Source organism: Amblyraja radiata, chromosome 23 (genome assembly GCF_010909765.2).
Source record: "Amblyraja radiata isolate CabotCenter1 chromosome 23, sAmbRad1.1.pri, whole genome shotgun sequence".
Taxonomy (NCBI): Eukaryota; Metazoa; Chordata; class Chondrichthyes; order Rajiformes; family Rajidae; genus Amblyraja; species Amblyraja radiata.
In genome coordinates, this window is record NC_045978.1 from 9,698,948 (window position 1) to 9,725,206 (window position 26,259).

Genomic DNA, 26,259 nt, shown 5'->3' on the forward strand with positions numbered 1-26,259 from the left:
ATTGTCACGTATACCAAGGTAGATTGAAAGGCTTTTGGTTGCTTTATCTTTATTCACTGTAGCAAACAATTGTAACATTTCTTTACAATCTATCAATGTCACAGTTTTTTTCCCCTTAAAACATTGCATAAATGAAACATTTGATTGCCTTTTCCAAGGGGCACGACTTCTCTTGTCCAGTTGCAGTAGGATCAGAGATTCAAGGGCGTTTAATTGACAATGGTATACTGAAATTCTTACATGGAGCAGCGTAACAGGCCTGTAAAAACATTATACAGAAACAAGGAACTGCAGTTGCTGGTTAATACACAAAAGGAATCAGAGTGCTGGAGTATTGGTGACAAAACGGAATATTTTGAAACTTTGTTGGTGCCTTATTTGTGGCGACTCTTTGCACGGGGAGAAGGCAGGAGAATGGGGTTAGGAGGGAGAGATCGATCAGCGATGATTGAATGGCGGAGTAGACTTGATGGGCTGAATGGCCGAATTCTGCTCCTATCACATTAATTTATTAACATACCTGTGCATGGAAAACAAAGAATATCACTGTGACATGTCACATGTGATAATGAAACATCATTCAGTAACTCAGCAAGTCAGGCAGCATTTCTGGAGAAAATGGATAGGTGACATTTTGGATCAAGACCTTTCTGACTGATTGCAGGGGGGTTGGGAAGAAAGCTGGATGAGGGGAGAGGCAGGACAAAATGTTGCCAGTAATGGATCATTGTGGGCTCCATCTTTCCTTGATCATTGTTGCTGGCTTTGATTTGTCCTTTTGCATTCATCCCATTCTTTCATTCATTAGTTCTATGTACCTTTTCATATCTCTCGTTTCCCTCCCCGACTCTCAATCTGAAGAAGGGTCTCGACCCGAAAAGTCACCTATTCCTTTTCTCCATAGATGCTGCATGACCCGCTGAGTTACTCCAGCTGTTTGTGTCTATCTTTGGTGACAGGTAATAGGTGGGTTGACAGGCAGATGGTTGGGAGCCCAGAGAAGAGAGCAGAAGGTGGGAGACAGGATTGAAAAGTTGCGAATTGATACATCTGCTTAAAGAGCCCTTCTCACCAACCAAGCTTTTAAAATTCTGTTTGTGAGGCATTCTGCAAAATGATTTTGACTATCTACTTAGGGAACCATTCCACAATATGCTCTATCTTCTTCTCTGGCAGGATTTCCGGGACCTTCTATATGCCAAAGAACAAGGACATCTTCGATGTCCTAGAATAGAAAGCCTCATCTTGGGTGCAGATGGTAAATATGGGGGAATTGAGAGTAGAGGATAGCATCTTTCCAAGAGGCAAGGTGGGAGGAGGAGTAGGCCAGATAACTGTGGGAGTTGGTAGGTTTGTAGTAGATGTCAGTCGATATTCTGTCCCCTGTGATGGAGACCGAGAAAGGGAAGAGAGGCGTCAGAGATAGATGAGAGCTATGTTGGATATGTCTTTACTGCTTTTCTTTACATATCTGTGCACCATATATTGATGGAAGCAATCAATTTTGGAACTCCAACTGTAATGGAGCATGGTTTGCATGACTGCTGTAGTGCAGGAGCAGGGTATGATCCACGCATGTGGCATAAGCAGCAATACTGAGAGCACTTCATAATTGAAGATTGTCATCGAGAAAAAGCAATGTTCTCACGTTCCAACTTCAGCTTCAACTTGACTCCAACCAATTCTTGTTGCAATGCATAGCTCAGTGGAACCAGATTACGCAACATCTTCCAATAATTGGACTTGATGGTGGAGGGAACAGATAAACTGTGGGACCATTTGCCAAAGAACTTGGGCTTGCTTTCGCTGAATTTGACTGGCTTTTGGGGCCTGGTCAAACTGGTTGAAGCTGCTTTTTAATGTGTCGACTGAACAGAAGACAGCAGTTTGCCCATATACAGGGAGGGATTGTCTTGCGTGCACTGATTTTAAAAGCCCATTTTGAAGAGAATGTTGTGTGATATTCTGTTGAAGACTTTTTCCTGGTTCAAGTTGACCAAGCAAGTGTCTACCCTGCATCCCACATCTCGGTGACTGGATCCCGTAACAGGACAAGAAATCTTATTGCTAGATGTTTAAATATGTACGATTCTTTGTTACGTCCTCTCTATCAATCTCATAAGTTCATAACTTATAGGAGGAGAATTAGGCCATTCGGCCCATCAAGTCTACTCCGCCATTCAATCATGGCTGATCTATATTTCCCTCGTATCTCCACTCTCCTGCCTTCCCCCATAACCCCTGACACCCAATCTATTTCTTGCTCTGTTATATCCAATTGAATTTAGTTTAGAGATACAGCATGGAAACAAGCTTTCCGGCCCACCGAGTCCACACCGACCATCGATCACCCGTTCGCACTAATTCTATGTTATACTGCTTTCTCATCCACTCCCTGCACACTAGGGGCAATTTTGCCAAGGCTAATTAACCTCCAAACTTGTTTGTCTTTGTGATGTGGGAGGAAACCGGAAGAAAGCGACAGGTTCACAAGAACAACATGCAGACTCCACGGAGACAGCACCCAAGGTTACAATGAACCTGGGTCTCTGACGCTGAGAGGCAGCAGCTCTACCAGCTGCACCACCGTGACGTCTATCTGCCACATCGTTTTTTTTAAATGTCAATTCTTCAAAGCATTCACTTAGAATTTTGCACATCTATTGTCTCCTACCTCCCCATTCAAGCAAGCGTTTTAGCCCCTGATGGGTAATATCTCTTTAAATCTTATCGTTCCTATTATGCATTTATGAACCATCTTGATGTTTTTCAAGAATTCACCTTTAATACTTTCTCACAACATTCACATTTACTGTAAAACAACCTTAATTATATAGAACAAATGGACATATTGCGTTGTCATTATTTTTTGCAAATTTACGAGTGTTTACTATCATTACATTGTGAAATTGAGAGCAACATTTTTAGCCGATTCATAAGTTAACCTAAATATGCCAAAGTTGTTGTAATTTACATTCTCCAGTAACTGTGTTGTAGTTGCCCAACATAAATAATCAGAGTCCAAGAGCCATACAGTATGGAAACAGCCCCTTCCGTCTGAATTAAAAATATTTTCCATTTGAAAATATTTTAAATTTCCCTTCGCTCCCGCACCACCCCTTCCCCGGGCACTTTCCCTTGCAACCACAAGAGATGTTACACTTGTCGCTTTACCTCCCCCCTCGACTCCATTCAAGGACCCAAGCAGTCGTTCCAGGTGCGACAGAGGTTCACCTGCATCTCCTCCAACCTCATCTATTGCATCCGCTGTTCTAGATGTCAGCTGATCTACATCGGTGAGACCAAGCGTAGGCTTGGCGATCGTTTTGCCGAACACCTCCACTCGGTCCGCATTAACCAACCTGACCTTCCGGTGGCTCAGCACTTCAACTCCCACTCCCATTCCGTATCCGACCTCTCTGTCCTGGGCCTCCTCCATGGCCAGAGTGAGCAACACCGGAAATTGGAGGAACAGCACCTCATATTCCACTTGGGGAGTCTACATCCTGGTGGCATGAACATTGAATTCTCCCAATTCTGTTAGCCCTTGCTGTCTCCTCCCCTTCCTACCTCTCTCTCCCTCAGCCCTCGGGATCCTCCTCGTCCTGTTTCCTTTCTTCTCCCCCCACCCCCCTTCAGTCTGTAGAAGGGTTTCGGCCCGAAATGTTGCCTATCTCCTTCGCTCCATAGATGCTGCTGCACCCGCTGAGTTTATCCAGCATTTTTGTCTACCTTATATTATTTTAAAGTTCATTCCAGCTAGCTTCTACTTTTATCATAAATTCCAATCTTCATTTTTCACTGTGAAACTTGATTGAATCATTGGGTAAGGATTCTTTCTGATATTGGCCGATTTTCCGTGTTTTTGACCATCTTAAAGGCAGCAAAATTGCTGAATGCCGGGGATCCCCTAAGACTAACCAAAAATAGAAATTACCCAGTAGATGTAATTGCTGGGATAATTCAAATGACGCTGTTGCTCCGAAGATGGCATTGGCTGATCTTATTGCCATGCCAAACCTTAGCCTATAGAACACCCAACGCAAGTCAGAGGGACGGGACCGCTTACATGTAATAATCTCACAGCCAAAATCTGCTTCGTGCTTCACCTACAAACTTGAACAGGGGCTGGAATTCACTTGCGATTTATATCCGTGACGTACATCAAAAGGCCGCCGGCTGTAAAGCGTGCAACAAAATCATATTTCACAAACAGGCTTCCAGATTGCTTCTAATGAAAAATCTCGTAGGGTCCAGGTTGCGTTTTACGAAACGCCGCATTGATTTCTTGAATAGAAATAGCAAATACTCTGCAGTTTAGGTCGCATCTGTGGGAAAAGAAACAGTTCACGTTTCAAATCCAGCATTTTCTGCTTTTGTTTTTAGATTTCCAACATTTGTATTATTGAAAAAATTATTTCTTTGCCGTGGTTATAGACGATGTAAACCAGCATCTGCAGTTCCTTCTCTCCAGAGATGCTGCCTGGCCCGCTGCATCTGTTTTGTGTCCGTCCGCATGCAGTTCATTGTGTCTTCCTAAAAACGATGTCAGTTGCAATCGGGAAAGGAAGCATAAGTTCCCCCTTTAAATTGATACAGGAAATAAATACAGAAGACGTCTGTCCCCAGGGACTGCAGGAATGATCATGTAAGAAAGCCCGTGAGCGGCTGGAGCAGCCGTGACCAGCGTTGTCCCCTCCAGCTCGGCCGGTTGCAATGTTCAGTGTTGTTTCTCTACCTCATGTGTTGCAGATCAGCTCCGCCTCCATTTGACGTTTGCCATTTGCGGAAACAGAGACAGCAGCAGAAATGGCGATGAACTTCGAGGAGGACACCTCACGACGTAAAGATACAGTAGTGGATGACAAAGAAGCTTTAACCTGCGCCGTTTGCTTAGAAATCTACGAAAATCCAATGCGCATCGAATGTAACCATGTGTAAGAAACAATATTTGCGTTGGGTTTTTTTTTAATTTGGGTTAACTACGTCAGGATGCGTAGCCGGATTTGGAGGTCTGTTTAAAAAAACTTGCCGAATTGTATTTATTATCGAGAAAATTCACATGACAGACCATCGGCTTCTAGTAAAAGTAAATATGATATTAATTGCGCCGCAGTGAAGGCGCTAATAATTGCAGTGTCGGTTTCATGACCTGTTGGGTTTACAAACGATTTGGGATCTGTATCTGCATTTTTTTTTAATGGTTTCTATTCTGCAATGACATTGTGGTCACTGGATTACTAAATAGATAAAATGCACTGCAACCTGATCAATGAACTTGTGCATTTTGGTCGAGACGGATAAGAAACTATCATGGAGCACTTAATTCGCCTTTTCTTTTTGGCACCGGTCTTGCCAAAAACTGCCGACGAACATTTTCATTATTTACTGTATTTGATAAGGTTATAAGTGTGATTTGCATTTTTGAGGTTTTATTTTTGTTTTTTTTGGTTCAGTTCCGGATTGTTTTGTGCTTTTTTTGGGACAAAATCTGATATATTTTTAGTTATTTGAAAAGGCTTTCACTTTCTATATTGGACCTAAACTGGCAATGATAGGAATGGGTGGAGTTATGCCGGATGCATCTTACTATTTGTAAATGACCATGTTATTCCCAAGGTAGACAAAAATGCTGGAGAAACTCCGCGAATGAGGCAGCATCTATGGAGCGAAGGAATAGGTGACGTTTAGGGTCGAGACCCTTCTTCAGACTGATGTGGAGGTTGGGGGGGGGGGAGAAGAAAGGAAGAGGCAGAGACAGTGGGCTGTGGGAGAGCTGCGAAGGGGAGGGGAAGGAGGGAGAAAGCAAGGACTACCTGAAATTGGAGGTCAATTGGAGAACTAAACTCGCTTGATTGAAAGATGCAGTATTGAAACGGGCCTTTCATCAAGTGGATTGACAGATATCATATGGTATGCTTAAGATATACACAACATGCTGGAGTAACTCAGCAGGACAGGGAGCATCTCTGGATAGAAGGAAGGGTGATGTTTCGGGTCGATACCTTGCCTTCATTGCAAGGGACATTGAATATAAGAGTCAGGAAGTCTTGATGCCGATCTATAGGACTTTGGTTAGGCTGCATTTGGAGTATTGTGTGCAGTTCTGGTCACCCCATTACAGGAAATAAGTGGAAGCTGAGGCAGTCAGTTTCCTGGATTAGAGGGATTTGGCTACAGGGAAAGGTTGGACAGATTTGGATTGTTTTGTCTGGTATGTCGGAGGTTGAGGGAAGACTTGATAGAAGTGTATAGAATTATGAGAGGCATAGTAGATAGGTTAGGCAGTCGGAGCCTTTTACCCAGGGGTAGAAATGTCCAACCCTAGACGGCATAGCTATAAGGTGAGAGGGGGAAAGTTTAATGGAGGTGTGCGGGACAAGTTTCTTTACAGAGAGTAAGTGGGGGCCTGGATCACATTGCCAGTGGCTCCAGTGGAGGCAGTTACGATAGTTAAGAGGCTTTAATATTTAAGAGGCTTTTAGATAGGCACACAGGCTGGAAATGGAGGGAAATGGACCATGTACAGGCAGATGAGATCAGTTTAATTTGGCATTATGTTCAGCACAGACATTGTGGGCCGAAGAGCCTGTTCCTGTGCTGTGCTGTTCTATGTGTTTAAGAAGGAACTGCAGATGCTGGAAAATCGAAGGTACACAAAAAAGCTGGAGAAACTCAGCGGGTGCAGCAGCATTTATGGAGCGAAGGAAATAGGCAACGTTTCGGCCCGAAACTTTGCCTATTTCCTTCGCTCCATAGATGCTGCTGCACCCGCTGAGTTTCTCCAGCTTTTTTGTGTACCTGTGCTGTTCTATGTTCAATGTCACTCAGTATATCCCAGATATGCAGCAAGTCAGCACAACTCCAAGACTTATATTTGTGAGAATGCCACATGTATGACTAGGCCCAATAAAACGTAAACAATCAAAGTTATCATTGCCACCCATGCCTTTCCTATTCTGGGTGTTCCCCTACCATCACCCCTCCCTAACAATTGACACCCTATTGCTTCACTGAATAATGTATTTGATTACCCGTCCAAATACATTTGACAAAGTAGTTCATGCACAATGTGTGTTTTGCAAATTCCATTCTGAAAGCGATGTTTTTTAAAGATCCATGGCCACAGGTACATAGTTCCCCAAAAATGGTGTCAGAGGTAGACAGTGTAGTGAAGAAAGCGTTTGGCACGCTCTCACCTTCATTGGCCAGAGAACTGAGTACAGGATTTTTGGAGGTTGTGTAACAACTGTAGAAGTCATTGTATGCCCACAGTGTTTGTAGTTGTGGACAGCTATACAAAGAGCGTAATTTGCTGGAAATGGTACAAAAGTGATTCACAAGGACCTTACTGGGAGTGGAGAGATTGAGTTACAAGGAGAGGCAAGATACGCTGGAACTATTTTCCCTGCAGCATAGGTGGTTAAGAAGTGACCTTACACAAGTACATACAATCCTGGGGGCTATAATAAGGTAAAAGTGAATGGTCAAAGTATTTTTCATTCATTAAAAGATTTCAAATGGACACAAGGGACAGGTTTTTCACACAGTGGGTATGAGGAATTATCTGCTAGAGCTGTGGAGGTGGGTACAAATACAGTGTTTAAAAGACAGTTAGACCGATACTGTATATGCATAAGAAAGGACTGGAGAGACATGGACCAAACACAGGCAAATGGGACCAGCTTAGATAGACATCATGGTCAGCATGGAGGAGTTGGGCCGATGGGCCTGGATCCAAGTGTATAACTGCATGATAAAGTGCTTTGTTGACATTGTAAAATATATTGCCACAGAGATTTACTGGTGTATATAAAAAAAAGCATATTTTTCACATTATTATAGATGAAAACCAAAACATCAAACCGTGGGTATAAATAAACTCCACAATCAAAAAATCTGTATTTAATTTTCCCACAGACTCTCTGATCCTCGTGATTATTCATTCTCCTTAATACTATTAAGGAAACTGGCAAGACAGTCCTTGAATGATTTCCCCATGGATGCTTTTTCCCCCCATAAAGCTCACCTTGATATTTTTGTTAAAGGTGCAAACTGTAAACATTACTGTTGTTATTCTTAAACTATTGCATCACAAATACATCAGTTTTATTTCATAACATTAATATGAATCTGATCTTTCCAGGGCCTACAGATGTCACGGGACTCATCATTGTGATATAAATTCTTTCTATCCACACACAGGCTAAAATACTGTGGCCATTGTAAAATTAATTTACACTTTATTGTCAGTTCCTGCTTTTTTTAAACAAGTTCCATTTTTGATGGTTGTCTCATGAGTGTTTAATTTCCCCTGACCTATCCAGTAGTAACTCTTGCACAAGCACTTCTTCGTACACTTCCTATCTTTCGCTCGTCACCACAGTTTCCTAAACCAATCCTGCGTGATATTCTCACATCTCCTGGCACTTCATTCCTGTATCCCATCACTCATTTCCTAGTTTCTTACTCTCTCAATCTCCTCAATCTTCGATGTAAATCTCAATCCAGCCATCATCTCCTAACTACCTTGTGGTCCCACAAGGTTTTCTCTTCATCTCCGCTCTCCTCACTAATCCTTTCCTTTCATCTTTCTTTCCATGTTAGGGATTTGAAAGTACCAGTGTTTTCCTCATATCTTGCAGCGATGCCCACCCCCCAACCCCCCGGGCTCTGGATTGAAGCCGCTAATCACGCAGTAATTTGGCTGGGCTTCCGAGGGCTAAAGAGGTCCCGCAAGGTCCAGAGAGCTGCCGAGGCCCGCCGCCCGTTCGCAGTCGGCCCCGTCTGCACCGCTCGCTTGCCGAGTTCTAGTCTGCCCTCTCCCTCTCTCCTCCTCCTTTTTATTAATATAATATCAAGGGGGTGGTTAATGTGTGTGTGTTGGGGGTGGTTCGTATGTGTGGGAGGGGGGTGGTTAGTGTGTATGACGCTGCAGACCGCCCCCCCCAACCGCGTGTTATTAGTAACTATTAAAACAAAGACATCTATATAATTAAAAGTCTAAACTTGACCACTTCCTGTTTGCACTGTATATTGATTTTAGAAAAAACGAGACCACTTGCGGCTGTGACATTTGGCCACTTTACTCAGAGTCCCCCTCCAGCTGTCAGAGCAGAGGATTTTTCCCATCGATGAAAAATAAAAGACTTATTAATGTTTTAAAAATGTGTAGATTCTCTCTCCTGTCAATCACACCACAAAGGCCATGCCCCTTCCTGTGGGAGGGGGAGGAGCTATAAAACCCGGAAGTGAGGGCGTGGCTCAGTCTCTACAAGATGGGGGAGGGGGAGGGAGAGGGTCACGACTCTCAGTATGAGCTGGAAATCTACAGAACACTGAGAATACTGACCTGTGAGTGCCCTTTATGTGTTTTTAAACTGTGCCTTTTGCAACTGTAAAAAAAGATGAAAATGTCTAAAATTGATTGTCCACGCTCTCCCCCTCTCTCACACGCTCACCTGTTTTCAGCAGAATTTCTGGCAATTTCTGAGCTGCCAGCCTGCCAGGCTTGAGTTACTGAGCTGCCTGGCCTGAGTGACTGAGCTGCCAGCCCAAGAATCCATTCGGCCCACAATGTCCATACTAGCCCTCTGGAAACCAGTCTCTTCGGCCCACAACACCCATGCTAGCACTCCAGACCCCCCCCCCCCACACTGGCCAGCAATCTTGGAATTGGTCGAGAGGTGGAATATTGTGTTGGGGGACCAGCCCGCCCGTGTGAAGCTGGGCCCACTTAGTCTAGTTTAACTTATATTCTTCTGCTTTTTTCCATTTTTTTTAATACTTCTTGGTGCCATTATTGAAGAACTGATTTTAATCTAGCATCAACTTTTAAACTGAAATACAATTTCAACTTGTTTTTGAATAGATTTTGCAGTAGCTGCTTGTTTGCACTACAGAAGCCAAAAAAGCCAATTTGTGCTGTATGTCGCTTTCCTCTGAAGGGTGTAACGAGAGCTTTGGAAATTGAGAGAAAATTAGAAATAACTCCTACAAGCTGCAATGGTTGTGGAACGCAGGTCAGTGGTGACTGCATGGGGGGTATAAAGAGAAATACTGAATGATTTGATAGTTCTAGTGCACTTTATTGACCTTTGTATGTAACTGTTATGAAGTAAATCTGTATTTGAGTGGATTACGAGATGATTATTATCTATTTTGAATCCAGGATATACTTTCTTTCTCAGCTTAAAGCCGGGGCAGAATTAACAAAGAGCTCGATTTTATAGGGATTTATTTTGTGCAGAGCAGCCCATAACACATGTATCTGAACCCCTCCAATCATTGTATCTCAGAAAGGTTGGCAGCAACCTCTGGAGCTAGCAGATTAAAAAGCAAGGTTGGTGTCTTCTTAAAAGGGTTAGCAAACCTCATAGTTTAGATTTCTGGATACTAGCTTCATCATCCCAAGCTTCAAGCCTGGCTGCAGAAATGCAGATCTGCTTAAATCAGGTGAAGGGTGTCTCAAACTTCAGTGTAGCCATTAAAATGGTTGCACAACCAGTGATAATTGTGCTTGTATTTGCTATAAATTCTCATTTATTATAAATTTGCAATTTAGCTTTGCAAATAGTGAAAGGTGTGGAACAAAAGTGCTTAAGCAGCAGGATACATCAGCATGAAAGTAATACAATTCTTACATGAATTTTGCTGAGTCCAGGTGTTTCACTGTAATTGTTTTTCAATTATTAATATTATAATTTTCCAATTTGATTCAGGTTTATATGAATAAGCTACGGACCCATAACGCAACATGTCCAAAATATCAAGAGTTTATCTCTGAGGGGGTGAAAGCTTCAATGAAGGATCAGCATCCCAGCCTTAGGTCGGTTTTATTTAAGTATTATCCTTTTAAATCACAATTATTAAACTATAATTTAGTTATTCTTAGATCCTGTTTTGTTATTTCAGAAATAATATTCTAATGCAGTCCTTATCAGACTGAATTTTACATTTGCTACCTGTTTTTTTTCCCAGTGGCCCAAAATCTAGATCTGCCTCTCTAACGCGGTAATTGTCCTTGCACTTTTTAATGGATTTGCAGTTAATTTTATACAATGGCCTTAGGATTTCAGCCCATTTTGTCAATGCTGACCATTTTAGCCTAGTCCCATTTACCTGCATTTGGCCCATATCACTCTAAACCTTTCTTATCCTTCTGAAATTCAGAATTGTATCTGCTTCCTCTGGCAGTGTGATCTAGATACAAATTACCCTCTGAGTGACAATAGACAATAGAAATAGGTGCAGGAGTAGGCCTTCGAGCCAGCACCGCCATTCAATGTGATCATGGCTGATCATCCCCAATCAGTATTCAAGAAGGAACTGAAGATGCTGGAAAATCGAAGGTACACAAAAATGCTGGTGAAACTCGGCGGGTGCAGCAGCATCTATGGAGCGAAGGAAATAGGCAACGTTTCGGGCCGAAACCTGAGGGGTTTCGGCCCGAAACGTTGCCTATTTCCTTCGCTCCATCGATGCTGCTACACCCGCTGAGTTTCTCCAGCATTTTTGTGTATCCCCAATCAGTACCCTGTTCTTGCTTTCTCCCCAGATCCCCATATCCCCTATCTTGAAAACGTGGCCCGTAGGATCCATCTTAAATCTCTCCCCTCTAACCTGCAGCCTATCTATTCTCTCTAGTTTACGAGTCCTCTACCCAGTAGTAAAAGACTGAACGTTCACGTTTTTATTGCCCCTGATGATTTTGCATTCTTCAGTAAGGTCACCCCTCAGTCTCCTACGCTCCAAAGAAAAATAAGTTCCAGCCTCTCCCTTTAACTCAAGCCCGCAAGTCCCGGTAACATCCTGGTGAATCTCTTCTGCACCCTTTCCAACTTAATGATATCCTTTCTATAGCTGGGCAACCCGAACTATGCATGTTATTCCAAGTGTGGTCTCACCAGCATCCTGCACAGCTGTAGCATTATGGCCCAACGTTTGTACTCAATATGTAATTTAAATAACACCTACCCAAAATAGGTTCCATAACAATTTACAGGGCAGGTACTTACTTACACAGGCAACTTCCCTTTAATCAAATCAGATTTAGCTTGTCATGAAATCATGAACTTTATAAGGGGCCTGCATCTACTGTAGGCTCCAGGAAAGGTAGAAAGCATGGGCTGAAGAAGGGTCTCGACCCGAAACGTCACCCACTGCTTCTCTCCAGAGATGCTGCCTGTCCAACGGAGTTGCACCAGCATTTTGTGTCTATCTTTAGAAAGCATAGAAGTTCCATCCAAGCCTGCATGGAATGCCGCTGCACATAACTGGTACCTCCATGTAGCAATGTTACAAAATTTTGAGATTTTAAAAATCAAGTCTGTAATTTATCCCATCAGATAAAGCATAAAAATAAGTTTAATTTGACACCTAATTCACTTTCATATCTCAAGTATTTAAAAAGTTATGGCCATTTTCATACTGGGAAATGAGCATCTTGTTCCCTATTGATTTTCTATGGACATAACAAAAAAGCTGTGATCGTGAACAGTCAAAAGCCCATAACTTTCTTAAAAATTAAGAGAACTGAATGAAATTTTCAGTTATCATAGATTGAAGCATTCTGAAACAAATATAAAATAATCTTACTTGGATGACCTGAAATTAAAGCATATAATTAGTTAGTTACCTAATTGTAGCTAATTTCAGACTTCAATTACTAGATCTAAACATCTATCCATTTCTTAATAAATGATTAACATTTTTAAATAGCCTAAATGTCCAAATAATATTCACAAATAATTCACAATAAAACATGATTTTTAAATCTCATTTACATTAATTTATAGGCCAAATGGAAGGAATTTAGTGTTTAATTGCTGTAAATAAATGCCCATTTAAATCAGCTTTCCAGTGGGTCCCTGTGGAACGCGCTGGTTTAGAACGTTCACATTGCGGTAGATTTGTGCCCCAAATGCCGAGAAAAATACTGCGCGATATAATGGGCCCAAATTGAGCTACTCGCAATATTAAACTTAGTATAAAGGGATCTTTAGAAGCCCTTTTTAATGTAAAAATATACAACCTAACTTCTGCTATTTGCTTTATGAGACCCTGCGGTTGCTGGCGGTCGCGGGTTTAGAGATTGATTTTTAAACTACTATAACTATTATTCAAGGCCTTTAAACCTAATAATAGCTTTTGCGACGGGGTCTTCCAGCGATTTTTCGTTAATAATTAACTAGGCTGAACATTTTCGATTGGAACAGCTTAGAGAAAATCGCGTTTTAAACCCGCCCCCTCTAAACGGCGCCAAAATCGCGCACACCCTCAGCAGCAGATCTTCAACGACGCTTCAGGTACGCTTTGCAACATACCTACTCCATGGACTATTGTGTCAGATTCATAGAGGAAACAAACATCGCAGACCTCTATCACTACAGCAAGTAACCTTTACTTTAAGCACAGGTTTTTCATATAAATTGCATTGTGTAGCCCATATGAACATTGATAATGCTTGGGCCACACAGGGTTGTTGAGGATGGAGCATTGTTGTGAAACACAAATTGCGATTCAATTGAACTGGAGATGATGCCATGGCAAAAAACTAAGATTTTATTAAATGCATAGAGCACATGAGGAATTAGTTAAATATGAAATATGTTTATAATAAACAAAAACTAGGCAGAGTTGAATTGGAGCCAAGTCCATCCATTTTGTTTTTATTTGAATTCCAGGAATATACTTTACAGCAGGGATCAGTCCGTGATTGTTAAATAACATAGGGCGATTACCTCACTGCCTGACCCACCCTACACGCCATGAACATTTGTAGCATCCCAATAACTACCTCACTTAGTGTCACTGAATGCTGGACAAACTGCAAATGAAAAGCAACCTTTTTCTTTCGACTTCAGAGATACAGCACTGAAACTGGCCCTTCGGCCCGCCAAGTCCGCGTCAACCAGCGATCCCCCTGTACACTATAACACTATGCTACATACTAGGGACAATTTATAATTTTCACTCAAGCCAATTAACCTACAAACTTGTACATCTTTTTGGAGTAAACCGGAGCACCCGGAGAAAACCCATGTGGTCACAGGGCCAACGTACAAACTCTGTACAGACAGCATCCGTAGTCAGGATCGAACCTGGGTCTCTAGCGCTGTAAGGCAGCAACTCCACCACAATGCCACCCCTGAATTTACTTCAGGTGCATTATGCCTCTATTCTGCCAAATGATTTTACAAAATATTATTTTAGAATTAGATACATTCCCTCAAAATTAAAACAAATGTTATATTTTGTCTTTTTTTTGTAGCATGCCCAATCGTTTTACTTTTACTTGCCCATTCTGCAACGCAAAAAACTTGGACCAAGATGGCTTGGTTGAGCATTGTATTTCAAGTCATTCTGGAGAATACGCAAAAAAGGTAAGATTTAACAAAGATATCAATGTTGAGTAAGTTTGGACAAATACTTTACTGGGATACCATTCCTCTTCCCCAAAACACCAATTTATTGCTGGTCATATAGTGTAATTGTCATGCATAAATGTAACATGATAATATCCTTAGCTTGCAGTGTGGTGCAATTTGTGGTGATATATTTGTCCCCCAAGTCACTGTGATATGATAAAGTATGTTTAAATGTGCTTATTTAGTCATTGTTAATTGAGTTCAAATTGTAAAATTGAATTAATGTTAAATTCTAATTGATTCAGTTAATGTTGGGGACTTTTTTGTCAGCTGACAATCATTTCACTCAAAATCCTTTAGAGTTAAGAATACCCGAAACATTATCTATCCATGTTCTCCAGAGATGCTGCCTGACCTGTTGAGTTACTCCAGCACTTTATGACCTTTTGCTTAAGAATATCTTTCCGGTTCTTGAACTGCCAGCTGAAGATAGAGTATATTATTATACTTTTTTTTTCGATCCATGATCACCAAATACATTTTTCCACTGGGAACATAAGTGGAGATTTAATCTATTTCATGCATTTATTTAATGCTGAATTTGACTCCATCCAAATGTTATGGAATCCAACAGGGAGAGGTTGGACAGACTTGGATTGTTTTTTCAGGATTGCCAGAGGGTGCAGAGAAACCTGATAAGTATTAAGTTGTGAGAGGTGTTGATGGGGTAGACAGTCAGAACCTTTTTCCCAGGATGTAAATTTTAAACACTGGAGGGCATAGCTCTAAGGTGAAAGTGGCAAAGTTTAAAGGACATTTGTGGGGCACGTTTTGTATACGGAGCATGGTGAATATCTTGAATACAGAGCATTTTTATACGGATCATGGTGAAGCATGGAGCTTGCTGCTGGGGGTGATGGTGGAGGCAGATACCATAGTGGCATTTAAGAGAATTTTAGATACGCACTTGGATATGCAGGAAATAGAGGCACATGAATTATGTGCACAAGATAAGAGTTGGTTTCAGCATCATGTTCAGCACAGACGTTGTAGGCCAAAGGGCCTGTTCCAGTATTGTATTGTTCTTTGCTCTATGATACAATTTACTCGGGTTTTGAGGATTATGATAACCTGGGGATACATGCGCTTGGGCAGCCTTCAACCCAGCAGCGTGATCATTTGTTTTTTCTAATTTCAAGTAATCCCTGCCATCCCTCTATCTACCCCAGCCATCAATGGGCCATTAAGGGCTCCCACCCTTCCTTAGTCATCTGTGGCCGGTCCTGATTTGTTCTGACCTTTGCCGACCTATAGTTCCTTCACCTCGACTTTCAGTCTGAAGAAAGGTTCCGACCCCAAAGGTCACCCATCCTTTTTCTGCAGAGATGCTGCCTGACCCGCTGAGTTACTCCAGCACTTTGTGTCTATCTTTGGTATAAACCAGCATCTGCAGTTCCTTTCGATACATGTGCATATCCATGTATTTTATTGCAGAGGTTATTTAAAAGGCATATGGAATCGAGAATTTTTCGAGGGTTTCTCTTTTCCATAAAGCATGGAAATCATGAAAAACTGTAACAAAATACCAGTTTGGACCCAGCTGGAGTACTCTGTGCAATTTTTGCTCTTGGAAGAATAACAAGTCCTGAGAGGGATTGGAGCGGAAACCTACTGGACTGATGCCAGGGTCTAAGAAATGTCAGTTATGTGAAAAATAAATCTGAGTAACCGGGATTGTTTTCCTTAAAGCAGAAAAAGATGAGCAAAAAAATGATGGAATTCCATCAAAAATCTTCGGTTTTAAAAAAGAATAAAGAAGGGGAAACTATTCCGAGAGGCAGTGGGGCGATACTGTAAAACACATCATTCATTATATCATTCTATAAACTGAAGGGGAGAAAGAAAGAGATTGCCCAACAGGTTGTTATGATCAAAACTGCGCACGTGAAAGCGTGATGGGAATAAACTCAACGTCAAATTTCAAAATGGATTAGCTTAGTGTTTGAGCGTAAAGATCCCTAGGTATGATGATAGACCAAGGGGTTCATATTAATGAGCTAGCCCTCTCGAAAATGTTGGCAGAGGACCGGGTGAATGGCAGATTACTGCACTGTTTTGCTGTATGAATTCACATTATGTAATCTGTTCGAAATTAGCGTTAGTCCCTTAAGGCTAAATTGTGCAATATCCTAACTCCCTTTCACTTAACAGATGGTAAACCTGAGGACTAGGAACAGTTCAGGACTCAGTAAAGGGACTGGTTAAGGGGGAGAAAATAGGATGAGCATTGAGTGACAAAAACAGGTACATTTCCAATGGGGAACAATGAATGACAGACCAGTTGAACAAATACTTTTGTCTTCACAAAGGAGCATACAAATAATCTCCCTAAGATGTTGGGGAGCCCAGAGTCTAGTGAGAGCGAGAAACTAAAGAGAATCAATATTAATAAGGAAGTGGTGTTATATGTGGAATTAAAGGTAGAGAAATCCTAAGGACCCAATTGATACAAATACATCGATAGATGCTCCTGAACACATCATCAGTGATGTAACCTGGGGTCATTGGGTGTTTCGGGTCTTTCAACATCAGACACCCTCACCCAGGCGACCCAGCCGTGGTTGATCAGACCACGACTTGTGTTCAGGTGGCATTCGCTCCTCCCCATGGACCTCCTCTCCTGATCCAGAGCCATCTTGATGCCTTCTCCGCTGCCTCTGTGGTGTTCTTGATGGCCCTTCTCCTTGCCACTCCATTGATGCCCAGTGCATTCAAGGCTTTGTAGAGCGATTGCCCTGCAAAACCTCTGCAGCCAACCTCGATGGGCATACACCTTGCCTTCCAGCCCTGCTTACGGCAGTCTATGACCAACTCTTCATACTTGGCCATCTTCCTCTCATGGGCCTCCTCCAGACGGTCCTCCCACGGCACTGTCAGTTCCAACAAGACAATGTTTTTGGTCGCCTCTGAGACCAGGAGGATATCTGGCCTCAGGGTGGTCGTGGCAATGTGCTGTGGGAACTTCAGCTGTTTCATCAGGTCTACAGAAAGCTGCCGGTCCTGCGCAGTCGCCAGGATTCCTGACTGATTCCTGGCTGCTGTGGTTCTTGGCAGCTGCACTCCGGCCTTCACGAAGGTGATCATCTGGGTGGTGGGGCGTTCTCGTCTGCAGCTGCTGATTCCCATGTTGATGGCTTCTGCAATGGGTTTGAGAACCTGGTCGTGACGCCATGTGTACCGGCCCTGCCCAAGAGACTTTGGGCAACAGCTCAGGATGTGTTCCAACGTCCCCTTGCCTGAGCATTGCGGGCAATCTGGAGATTCCACTTTGCCCCAGATGAAGAGGTTCGATAGGCTGGGCAGGACATCATACACTGCCTGGACCAGGAACTTGATGCGCTGTGGTTCAGCCTGCCAGAGCTCAGTCCATGTGACTTTTCAGTCCATGGCCTGCTCCCACCTTGTCCAGGCTCCCTGCTGCCTCAATCCAACTGCTCTGGTACACCTCTCCTCCTGCACCACTGCCCTCACTTCCTCCTGGACCAGCCTGCGCCTCTCTTTCCCCTTGGCCTTGTCAAACTGGGGAGATGGGAAGATTCCCAGGCCTGCTCTTCCCCGAGTCACTGCTCCCACCAGGACTCTGTGGCGTATCCGGGACTCTGCTTGCAGCACGGCTTCGCCGGCTCTCCACTTCCTCCCAGTTTTCACCTCCACCCCTGCTTGAGCCACCTTGGGGTCGCTGGAGTCCCTGTACAGCATCACCTCTCTGGCCCGAGTCACCTTGAACTCCTCCTCCAGGGACTTCAGGGGCAGCTGGAGCTTGGTGTTATTTCCGTAAAGGGCGATGCTGCTAAGGCTCCTGGGCAGTCCCAGCCACCTTCTGAGAAAGCTGCTGACTTTCCTCTCCAATCTCTCTACGATGGATATTGGGACTTCGTAGACAAGCAGTGGCCAGAGTATCCTTGGCAGGATACCATGCTGGTAAATCCATGCCTTGAACTTGCCGGGAAGCCCCGACTGGTCCACTGCTCTCAACCAGCTCTCCAGCTCCTGACAGGTTGCCTGGACAGATGCTGTATCCTTCAGGCTGCTGTCAAACACCTTGCCAAGACTCTTCACTGGCTTTTCGGAGACAGTTGGGATTGGTGTCCCTTCGATGCTGAAGCGGAACCTGTCCATGACTTTGCCCTTCTTCAACACCAGTGACCTTGATTTTCCTGGCTTAAACCTCATCCTTGCCCATCCAATCAGTTTCTCCAACCCCTGCAGGATCCACCTGCTTCCTGGCACTGACTCAGTGGTGACAGTCAGGTCGTCCATGAAGGCTCTGATTGGTGGTTGGCGTATTCCTGACTTGGTCCGAGGGCCCCGGCACTCTGGCTCAGCAGACTTGACAATCATGTTCATCGCCAAGGCAAAAACTTAACTACTTAAGTATTTGGCCAAGACAATGGAAGAAGTGTTGGACCTTTTCCGGTGTTCTCTGGATCTGATTTTACTGAATGGGGGGTAACTAATGGACCCCATTATTTCATATAGGAGGGAAAATATATCAGTTATCCTAACATCAGTTGTGGGAAAACTGTCCAAGACTATTATTAAAGATGCAACAACAGAGCAGTCAGAAAACAGTAACAGGATCAGTCAGTGTCAGCTTGAAACTGTGGTTTAAAATTTTACTGGAATACTTTGAGGATATAACTGGTGGAGAGATTGGGAAGAACCAGCGGACGTGGTGTATTCGGACTTTCAGAGGCTGTCAACGAGGCCCCACATAAGACATTAACATGCTAAGTTGAAAGATGCTAAGTTGAAGCGGCACAGTGGCACGACGGTAGAGTTGCTGCCTTACAGCACCTGAGACCCGGGTTCGATCCTGACTAAGGATGCTGTCTGTACGGAATTTGTACATTCTCTCTGTGACCGTGTGGGTTTTCTCCGGGAGCTTCGGTTTCCCCCACACTCCAAAGACGTACAGGTTTGTCGGTTAATTGGTTCGGAAATAAATAAAAAATTGTGGATTGTACCTAGCGTGTAGGATAGTGCTAGTGTAGGGGGTTACTGGTCAGCACGGACTCAGTGGGCTGAAGGGCCTGATTCTACGCTGTATCTCTAAACTAAACATGGGACTGGGGATAATTTATTAACGTGGATAGAGAACTAGTTGACTAAAGTGAAACATGCAGGAATAAACAGGTTCTTTTTTTTTTAAAAGGAAGCCAGTGACAAGTAGAGTACCAGAAATGGCAGGGAATGGACACACTTTGTAACACTATATATAATAATGGTTTAGGTGGGGAAATTAAATTTAATATTTATAAATTTGCTCATGTCACAAAGTGTCAGTAGGAGTGTGAGCTGTGAGGAAGAAGTCGAGATGTCCAGTCTGATTTGGGCATGTTGAGCGAGTGGAAATCAGACACAGAACAATATATTACAAATAAAACAAAACGTACTTGTGCTATAACACCAGGTTAAGCGCTCAACTAAGAAAACCCAGCCCAAAGCCAAAGTACTATTTCAACTGATTATACAAACTTATGCTAAGGACAATAACTAACTCCATATGCAATAATCAGCTACCTACATGTTAACAAGCACATAAACTTGCATGTACATGATCAGTTTTTTATCATTGGAGTCATCAAGTCCCTTCAGTGGTGCTTCGTTGAGTTAGGCCCACGACACCTTGGGAAGGCTCCACAGTTAGTTCTGGTGACCCATAACCACCCCCCTCAATACCTGCTCTCACCACGTATGCTACCAGTATCTACTAAATAAAGGAAACTACAGATGATGAATTCACTCAAACAAATGCTAAACACTCACATCCTGTCTTCCACTTATTCTAACCCATCATTAAACAGATTAGCGCCACTAATATCAACCTCACATAAAACTGGGACACACTTACACAGGATACACTTACAAAGAAATACAGATGCCACATGTTATACATTTCCTTTCTGCCCCCAACTGATACTGCTTCTCTACCTAATCCACCTACTGCCTTGCTCTGCTGCCTCTGACATCTCCTTTACGGCCTGACGCAAACTCTGTCTGAGAATGCCTAGCTCTCCAAATAGCGACGTGGTCGATTGCGCCATGAAACCTGTACAACCCACCTCTACTGGACGTACTCTCGCTGGCCTTTATAGGGTGAAGAATTGAATACAGGAGGAGGGTTTGTTACTGTCGTTGAACAAAAGGCATTGGTGATAACGCAACCTGTGTATTGTGTGCCGTTGACCATGGAAAGGTGGAGCCCATAATGGCCCATTGTTGAGGAGTTCTGCGTGGTCCTCCCTCACTGCTCCCCCTCTGTGGTTCCTACTGCGCTCCGGCTCTACGACCACGTTTTAACCTGGACTCGGCAAAGGGCCATTATGGGCTTCACCCTTCCTTGGTCATCTGTTGCCGATCATCTGCCAATATACCAGCAGAGTACGTGTATCTCTGTGTATATCTAATTTTGCAGGAAACTGCTGTTAAGTGTATTGAACCTGATATTTTGTGTGATGCACATTTTTGCATTGAACCTTTTGAAAAACAATTAAACAATTTTTGATGAGGTGTTATTCAAATAGGTTTGCATGCAGCTCGTGTGCTTTTGTTTTTTGAAGTTACCATTGCACTGTGTTTCTTCTCACCAGGTTTGCCCAATCTGCTCCTCCATGCCATGGGGTGACTCAAGCTTCAGAAGTGCAGACTTGATACAACATTTGAAAATTCGTCATAGATTTTCATATGATACTTTTGTGGTACGTACTTTCTATTTTCAGGAAATTAGAGTGCAAATAAAATGAATAATAGAATAGAAAAAGCCCTCCTACAGAAGACCACATCTACATGAACCTCAGCCTCCAACCCTGGTGAAATGTCGTAGAGATGAAGTTCCCTCAAACTGTTCCGGGTGCATCTGGGAAGTTGGACATATTGGAGAAACTGTAACCTCCACTGGAAGATTGGAGGCTGGGAAGAAGGCAGGGAAGTGTTGATCTTTGAGATCACAGGATGTATTTGCGACGTTCCTTGTACTGAGGTTGCTAGTAATCTATTTCTCGTAACCTAGACTTGTTTTTCATTTGAAACCCATGCCACCAGGTTTCTACTCAAGAAAGTTCCAATGTGCATTTGGGGCTGGAGGCATGGAAGTTCCTCTAGGAAATTTCAGGCTGTTCCCTTGAGTGGAGTAGGTGTGGAGTTTTCTTTTTCCACAACCCCACAACTCTGCTCACTACAAGCTATGCTTCTTTACAGTTATGGGGTGCGACACTCCAGAATGCCATCTTTCAGATGAAATGTTAAACCGAGATTCTGCCTGCCTCTTCAATGCACATTCAAGATGCCATTCACCATTAAGGTAGCTTAGACATTAATATTCTGCCAGCATTTACCCCTACATCAGTAGCCTAAATCTGATCCAGTTATCTTGTTATACGTAGATTGTTCTCTGTATTCCTTCCAAAGTCATAATTACAATTGAGAAGTAATTAGAGAGAGACATGGAGTCATACAGCATGGAAACAGGCCCTTCGGCTCAACTTGCCCACGCCAATTAACATGCCCCATCTACTCTAGTCCTACCTGCCCACATTTGGACCATAACCCTCTAACCCAAACCTATCCTATCCATATCCCTGTGTAAATGTTTTTTAAATGTTGCGATGGTACCTGCAATTAATTATCGGGCATAAACTACTTGGTTTGCTTATGAATGGCATTGTTAAATGTAAGTTTATTTTTTAAGTTACTTCTTTAATTGGGTTTGGATTTCTGGTTTACTACAATGTACATCACATGCTGGATCTGTGCTTCTAACCTCTCATTCCACAAATGCCTCAAAGTTGAAACACACAGCTTTCGCTGTGTGATCTGTATCTCTCAATCAACATGCTCTAATATTCGAGTTGTGAAGCAAATTATAGTAAATAAATATACACTTTCTTTTATAGGATTATAATGTGGATGAAGATGAAATGCTTCAGGAAGCCATTGAACTTTCACTCCAAGATATGAGATATTAGGATATCAATTTTTTTCTCACATAAAATCAACAGCTGAAGTTCATTGTCTGAATACTGCTACTGTAGAGGTTTTATATGTGCTTAAATCTATCCTGTGCACTTTTGACGATTATTTAGTTACATATACACCGATAAGGAAAAACAAAGCATCATAAAACTAACATACTATGGTAATATTATGAAAACAATATATATCTGAAGGTTATTACAGCACTTTAATCTTGATGCTTGGTAATGGGTATATTTACTTTTGATTAAATTCCAATTATACTTCCTTGTAATTTGTATTAATGGACAGCTTGAAATAGCTTTTGAAAAGATGAATAAAATATTAGTTGGATTTCAGGTACGCAATGATTTGGCTTCTTCATTTACTGCTAATGAAATGATATCCATCCGGTTTATATGTATGGAAGTTTCCCTTTCCCATGATTTCATCGGAATTACCATAAAAGAGGAAATACGTCCATCTCTGGGGCAATCTCAGCCTCCATAAGTGACAAGAATGTGTGGTTCAATCTTCGTACTGAACACGGCCATAGGAATAAACTGATAACTACCAGTCACCCAAACAAACCCTGCAGGTATTTATATATCGCACTTCATTTATACATCAAACTTCCTTCCTCCTATGCACATCTTACGTCTGTCAGCACAATCCTTTATTCTCCGCATCCTCGAGTGATAATCTAATGTTTCCCTGAATTAATCTGCATACATTTTCTCAAATACTCTTTTTAAGTACAGGTCCATCACCGATTTTCCGGCAACTGATAGTCCAGCGCCTCTTGTAATCCGGACAAAATCACAAGAGCAGACTTGAAACCCCCCTCCCCCCAAACGTCCCCCTGAAAATGTGGCACCTAAGCCAGATAAGGTTTCTGATCTCGACCTGCTCGCGACTTCCGCACCATCACAGGGACTGCGTGGGTTTTCTCCGGGTGCTCCGGCTTTCTCCCACGCTCCAAAGATGTACAGGTTTGTAGATTAATTGGCTTCTGTAAAATTGTAAATTGTCCCTAGTGTGTGGGATAGTACGGGGTGATCGCTGGGGTCAGCGGAGACTTAGTGGGCCTGTTTCCATGCTGTATCTCTAAAGTCAGTTCCTCCACAGATGCTACCTGATCCGCTGAGTACCTCCAGCACTTTACTTAAAAACTAAAGGTTGGTTCGTTCAGGAATGAATTTTTAAAGCTCGATAATTACTCCCTAAGCAAATGCTCTGTAGACAATGTTTCTTACCCTAAAATAATGATGTGTGGAATTACATGATTAGAAGGGAAAGTCACATTACAGAAATGCTTTTACTGTATTTTATCTCAAACCCTTAATGCCTTTTTATTCCCCAATTCACCATATAACTCACCGGGTCAGGCACCATCTCTGGAGAACATGGATGGATTACATTTCCGGTCAGGACTCTTCTTCAGATGGATCCCGTCTGAAAAAGATCTTACAAAATGGTCCCCCCCCCTGACTCTCGGACTGATGAAGGGTCTCAACCCAAAGCGTCATCTGTTGCTTTTCTCCAGAGATTCTGCCTGACCTGCTAAGCTACTCCTGCATTTTGTGACGATCTTAGAAAATGGTATTGCTCCCAGCTATGGCGAATGACAAGGATTCTCCCAAAACCATCATAAATAACTAACAATGGCCTGTTTCCTTTATCATCGTTTCCTTTTTGCATATCTTTCATTCATTGTTCTTTATCTCGCTACATCATCGTCTATATCTCTCGTTTCCCTTAGCCCTAACTAGTCTGAGGAAGGGTCTCAACCCAAAACATCACCCATTCCTTTTCTCCAGGGATGCTGCCTGTCCCGCTGAGTTACTCCAGCTTTTTGTGTCTATCTTCGGTTTAAACCAACATCTGCAGTTCCTTCCTAAACATTCCTTACTTCCTTCCAGCAGCCATTTTTCAAACAGTTGTATTTACCTGAACAACACACTAGAGGGAGCTTTGGAGCTACAATTACAATAGAGGATGTAGAAAATATTCCTACTCATGCATTGCATCCACTGAGATATCGCTAAACGGATGAGTAACCCTTGCTTATCTGTATTTCATATTCTCTCTATTGGGGAATAACAACTTTGAATTGGTGTGTATTGAGAATAACATGAATAATGTGCAATCAACACTGCATCTTGCATTTAACATTAAGACCCAGAACATTAATTTAATATGTAGGAGGGAACTGTCTATGCTGGTTTAAATCGAAGATAGACACAAAATGCTGGAGTAACTCAGTAGGACAGGCAGCATCTCTGGAGAGAAGGAATGGGTGACGTTTCGGTCGAGACCCTTCTTCAGACTGATGTTTTGTGTGGGCGTTACAGAGATAAAACTGTCTGTTGTAATAAATTCCACCTCGTTCTTCAAAGTTCAAAGGAGTAAATTCCAATTTTTTTTGCAGAACAACCTCTCCCGAATTTGCAAAATTATCCAATGAAATCCTTCTGAATCACTTCCAATGAGATAAGATCTTAATTTCAGTAGGGAGACCAAAATTGTTCACAGTACTCTTGGAGTGGTCCCACCAGTGCCACGTACAGTTGCTGTAAGATTTCCCTACTTATTGCATTCCATGCCTCGTGAAATAAGGGCTAACATTTCATTACCCATGAAGAAGGACACAAAGTGCTGGAGTAACTCAGCTGGTCAGGCAGCATCTCTGGAGAACATGGAGAGGTGACGTTTTGGGTCAGGACTCTTCTTCAGACAGCTCCCGTCCGAAAAATAGTTCCTGTTCTCCAGAGGTGCTGCCTGACCCATTGATTTACTCCTGTACATTGCGTCCTTTTTTGCAAACCAGCATCTGCAGTTCCTTGTGTCAATATTTCATTGGCCGTCACTTATACCTGCTGCAGTTGTTTGTTGCCATTCTGTGTTTCATGAATGAAAACCTCACTTTGTGATGTAATTTTTAAATAAATCTTTTTCATTCCAAAATGAACTCCACGTTTTCCCACATTCTTCTCCATTTGCCAACTTCCTGCCCACTCGTCTGATCAGTTCACGGTCTTTTGTAACGAGAGATAAACTGCTGGAAGAACCCAGTAGGTTGAGCAGTGTTTGTGGAGAGGGGGAGGGTTGACATTTCAGAGTGAGATCCTGCATCATGATCTACCTGTGAGTTTGTTACTCCTTCCCTCTCGTCTTCCCATTTGTTTTTTTGGTGTCTGCAAATTTAACTACCATAAATTTGCTTCCTTCATCCGCATCATTACATTTATTATAACCAGTTGTGGTCCCAGCACCGATCCCTGTGCTAACTCCCTGATCAAGGGTTCTAGTCTGAAAATGGCTCGCTTGTTCCCACTTACATCATCCTGCTCGTTAGTCAATCTTTTATTCATGCCTATATACTTGCTCCAGGTTCATAGTCTTAACTTGTGGCCTAATCTTTAGTGAATACCTTCTGAAAGTCCAATCAAAATCCATCAACTGATTCCCTTGTCATTGAGACTTGCTCAACAAACTCTAATCAATTAATCGGACACAAATTGAATTCCCATTGATCAGATTTTCCAAATAATTTCCATTTACCTCCTTTATAATTTATTCTAGCATTTTCCTAGCAATAAATGTTGAATAAGTGTAGAATCAAGGATCTGCAGATGCTGGTTTATACCAAAGTTAGACACAAAGTGCTGGAGTAACTCCAGGTTAGGCAGCATCTCTGGAGAAACTTGATGGGTGACGTTTTGGTTTGGGACCTTTCTTCAGACTATTCAGCCTATAGTTACTTCTTTTCACCCACCCTTTTTGAATAGAGGTGTTACTGGCAATTCACGGTTCATCTGGAGCTTATACAGAATCTAATATACTTTGGCCGAGGTTATCTGTTGCATTCATTTGC

The 26,259-nt window shown here is 42.6% G+C and overlaps 1 protein-coding gene and 1 long non-coding RNA gene across 3 annotated transcripts in view; one reads left to right on the forward strand and one right to left on the reverse strand.

The window, feature by feature from the left end:
• LOC116986219 overlaps nt 1–6,514 on the reverse strand; it is a 20,662-nt gene extending 14,148 nt beyond the window's left edge. The window contains exon 1 of the long non-coding RNA XR_004415441.1: nt 6,303–6,514. This is a non-coding gene — a long non-coding RNA (uncharacterized LOC116986219). The remainder of the gene's footprint in view (nt 1–6,302) is intronic.
• Nucleotides 1–22,745, forward strand: part of rnf114 (ring finger protein 114) — a 23,133-nt gene extending 388 nt beyond the window's left edge. Inside the window, exons 2-7 of one of the 2 annotated variants that reach the window (XM_033041523.1) lie at nt 4,752–4,937; nt 9,872–10,022; nt 10,722–10,828; nt 14,273–14,384; nt 21,023–21,130; nt 22,325–22,745. In XM_033041523.1, the coding sequence (XP_032897414.1) occupies nt 4,810–4,937; nt 9,872–10,022; nt 10,722–10,828; nt 14,273–14,384; nt 21,023–21,130; nt 22,325–22,396 (678 nt within the window). In that variant the 5' untranslated portion in view covers nt 4,752–4,809 and the 3' untranslated portion in view covers nt 22,397–22,745. Of the gene's footprint in view, nt 1–4,657; nt 4,938–9,871; nt 10,023–10,721; nt 10,829–14,272; nt 14,385–21,022; nt 21,131–22,324 lie in introns of those variants that run through there. The other variant, XM_033041524.1, reaches the window with a different exon arrangement.
• The last annotated feature ends 3,514 nt before the right edge of the window (nt 22,746–26,259 follow it).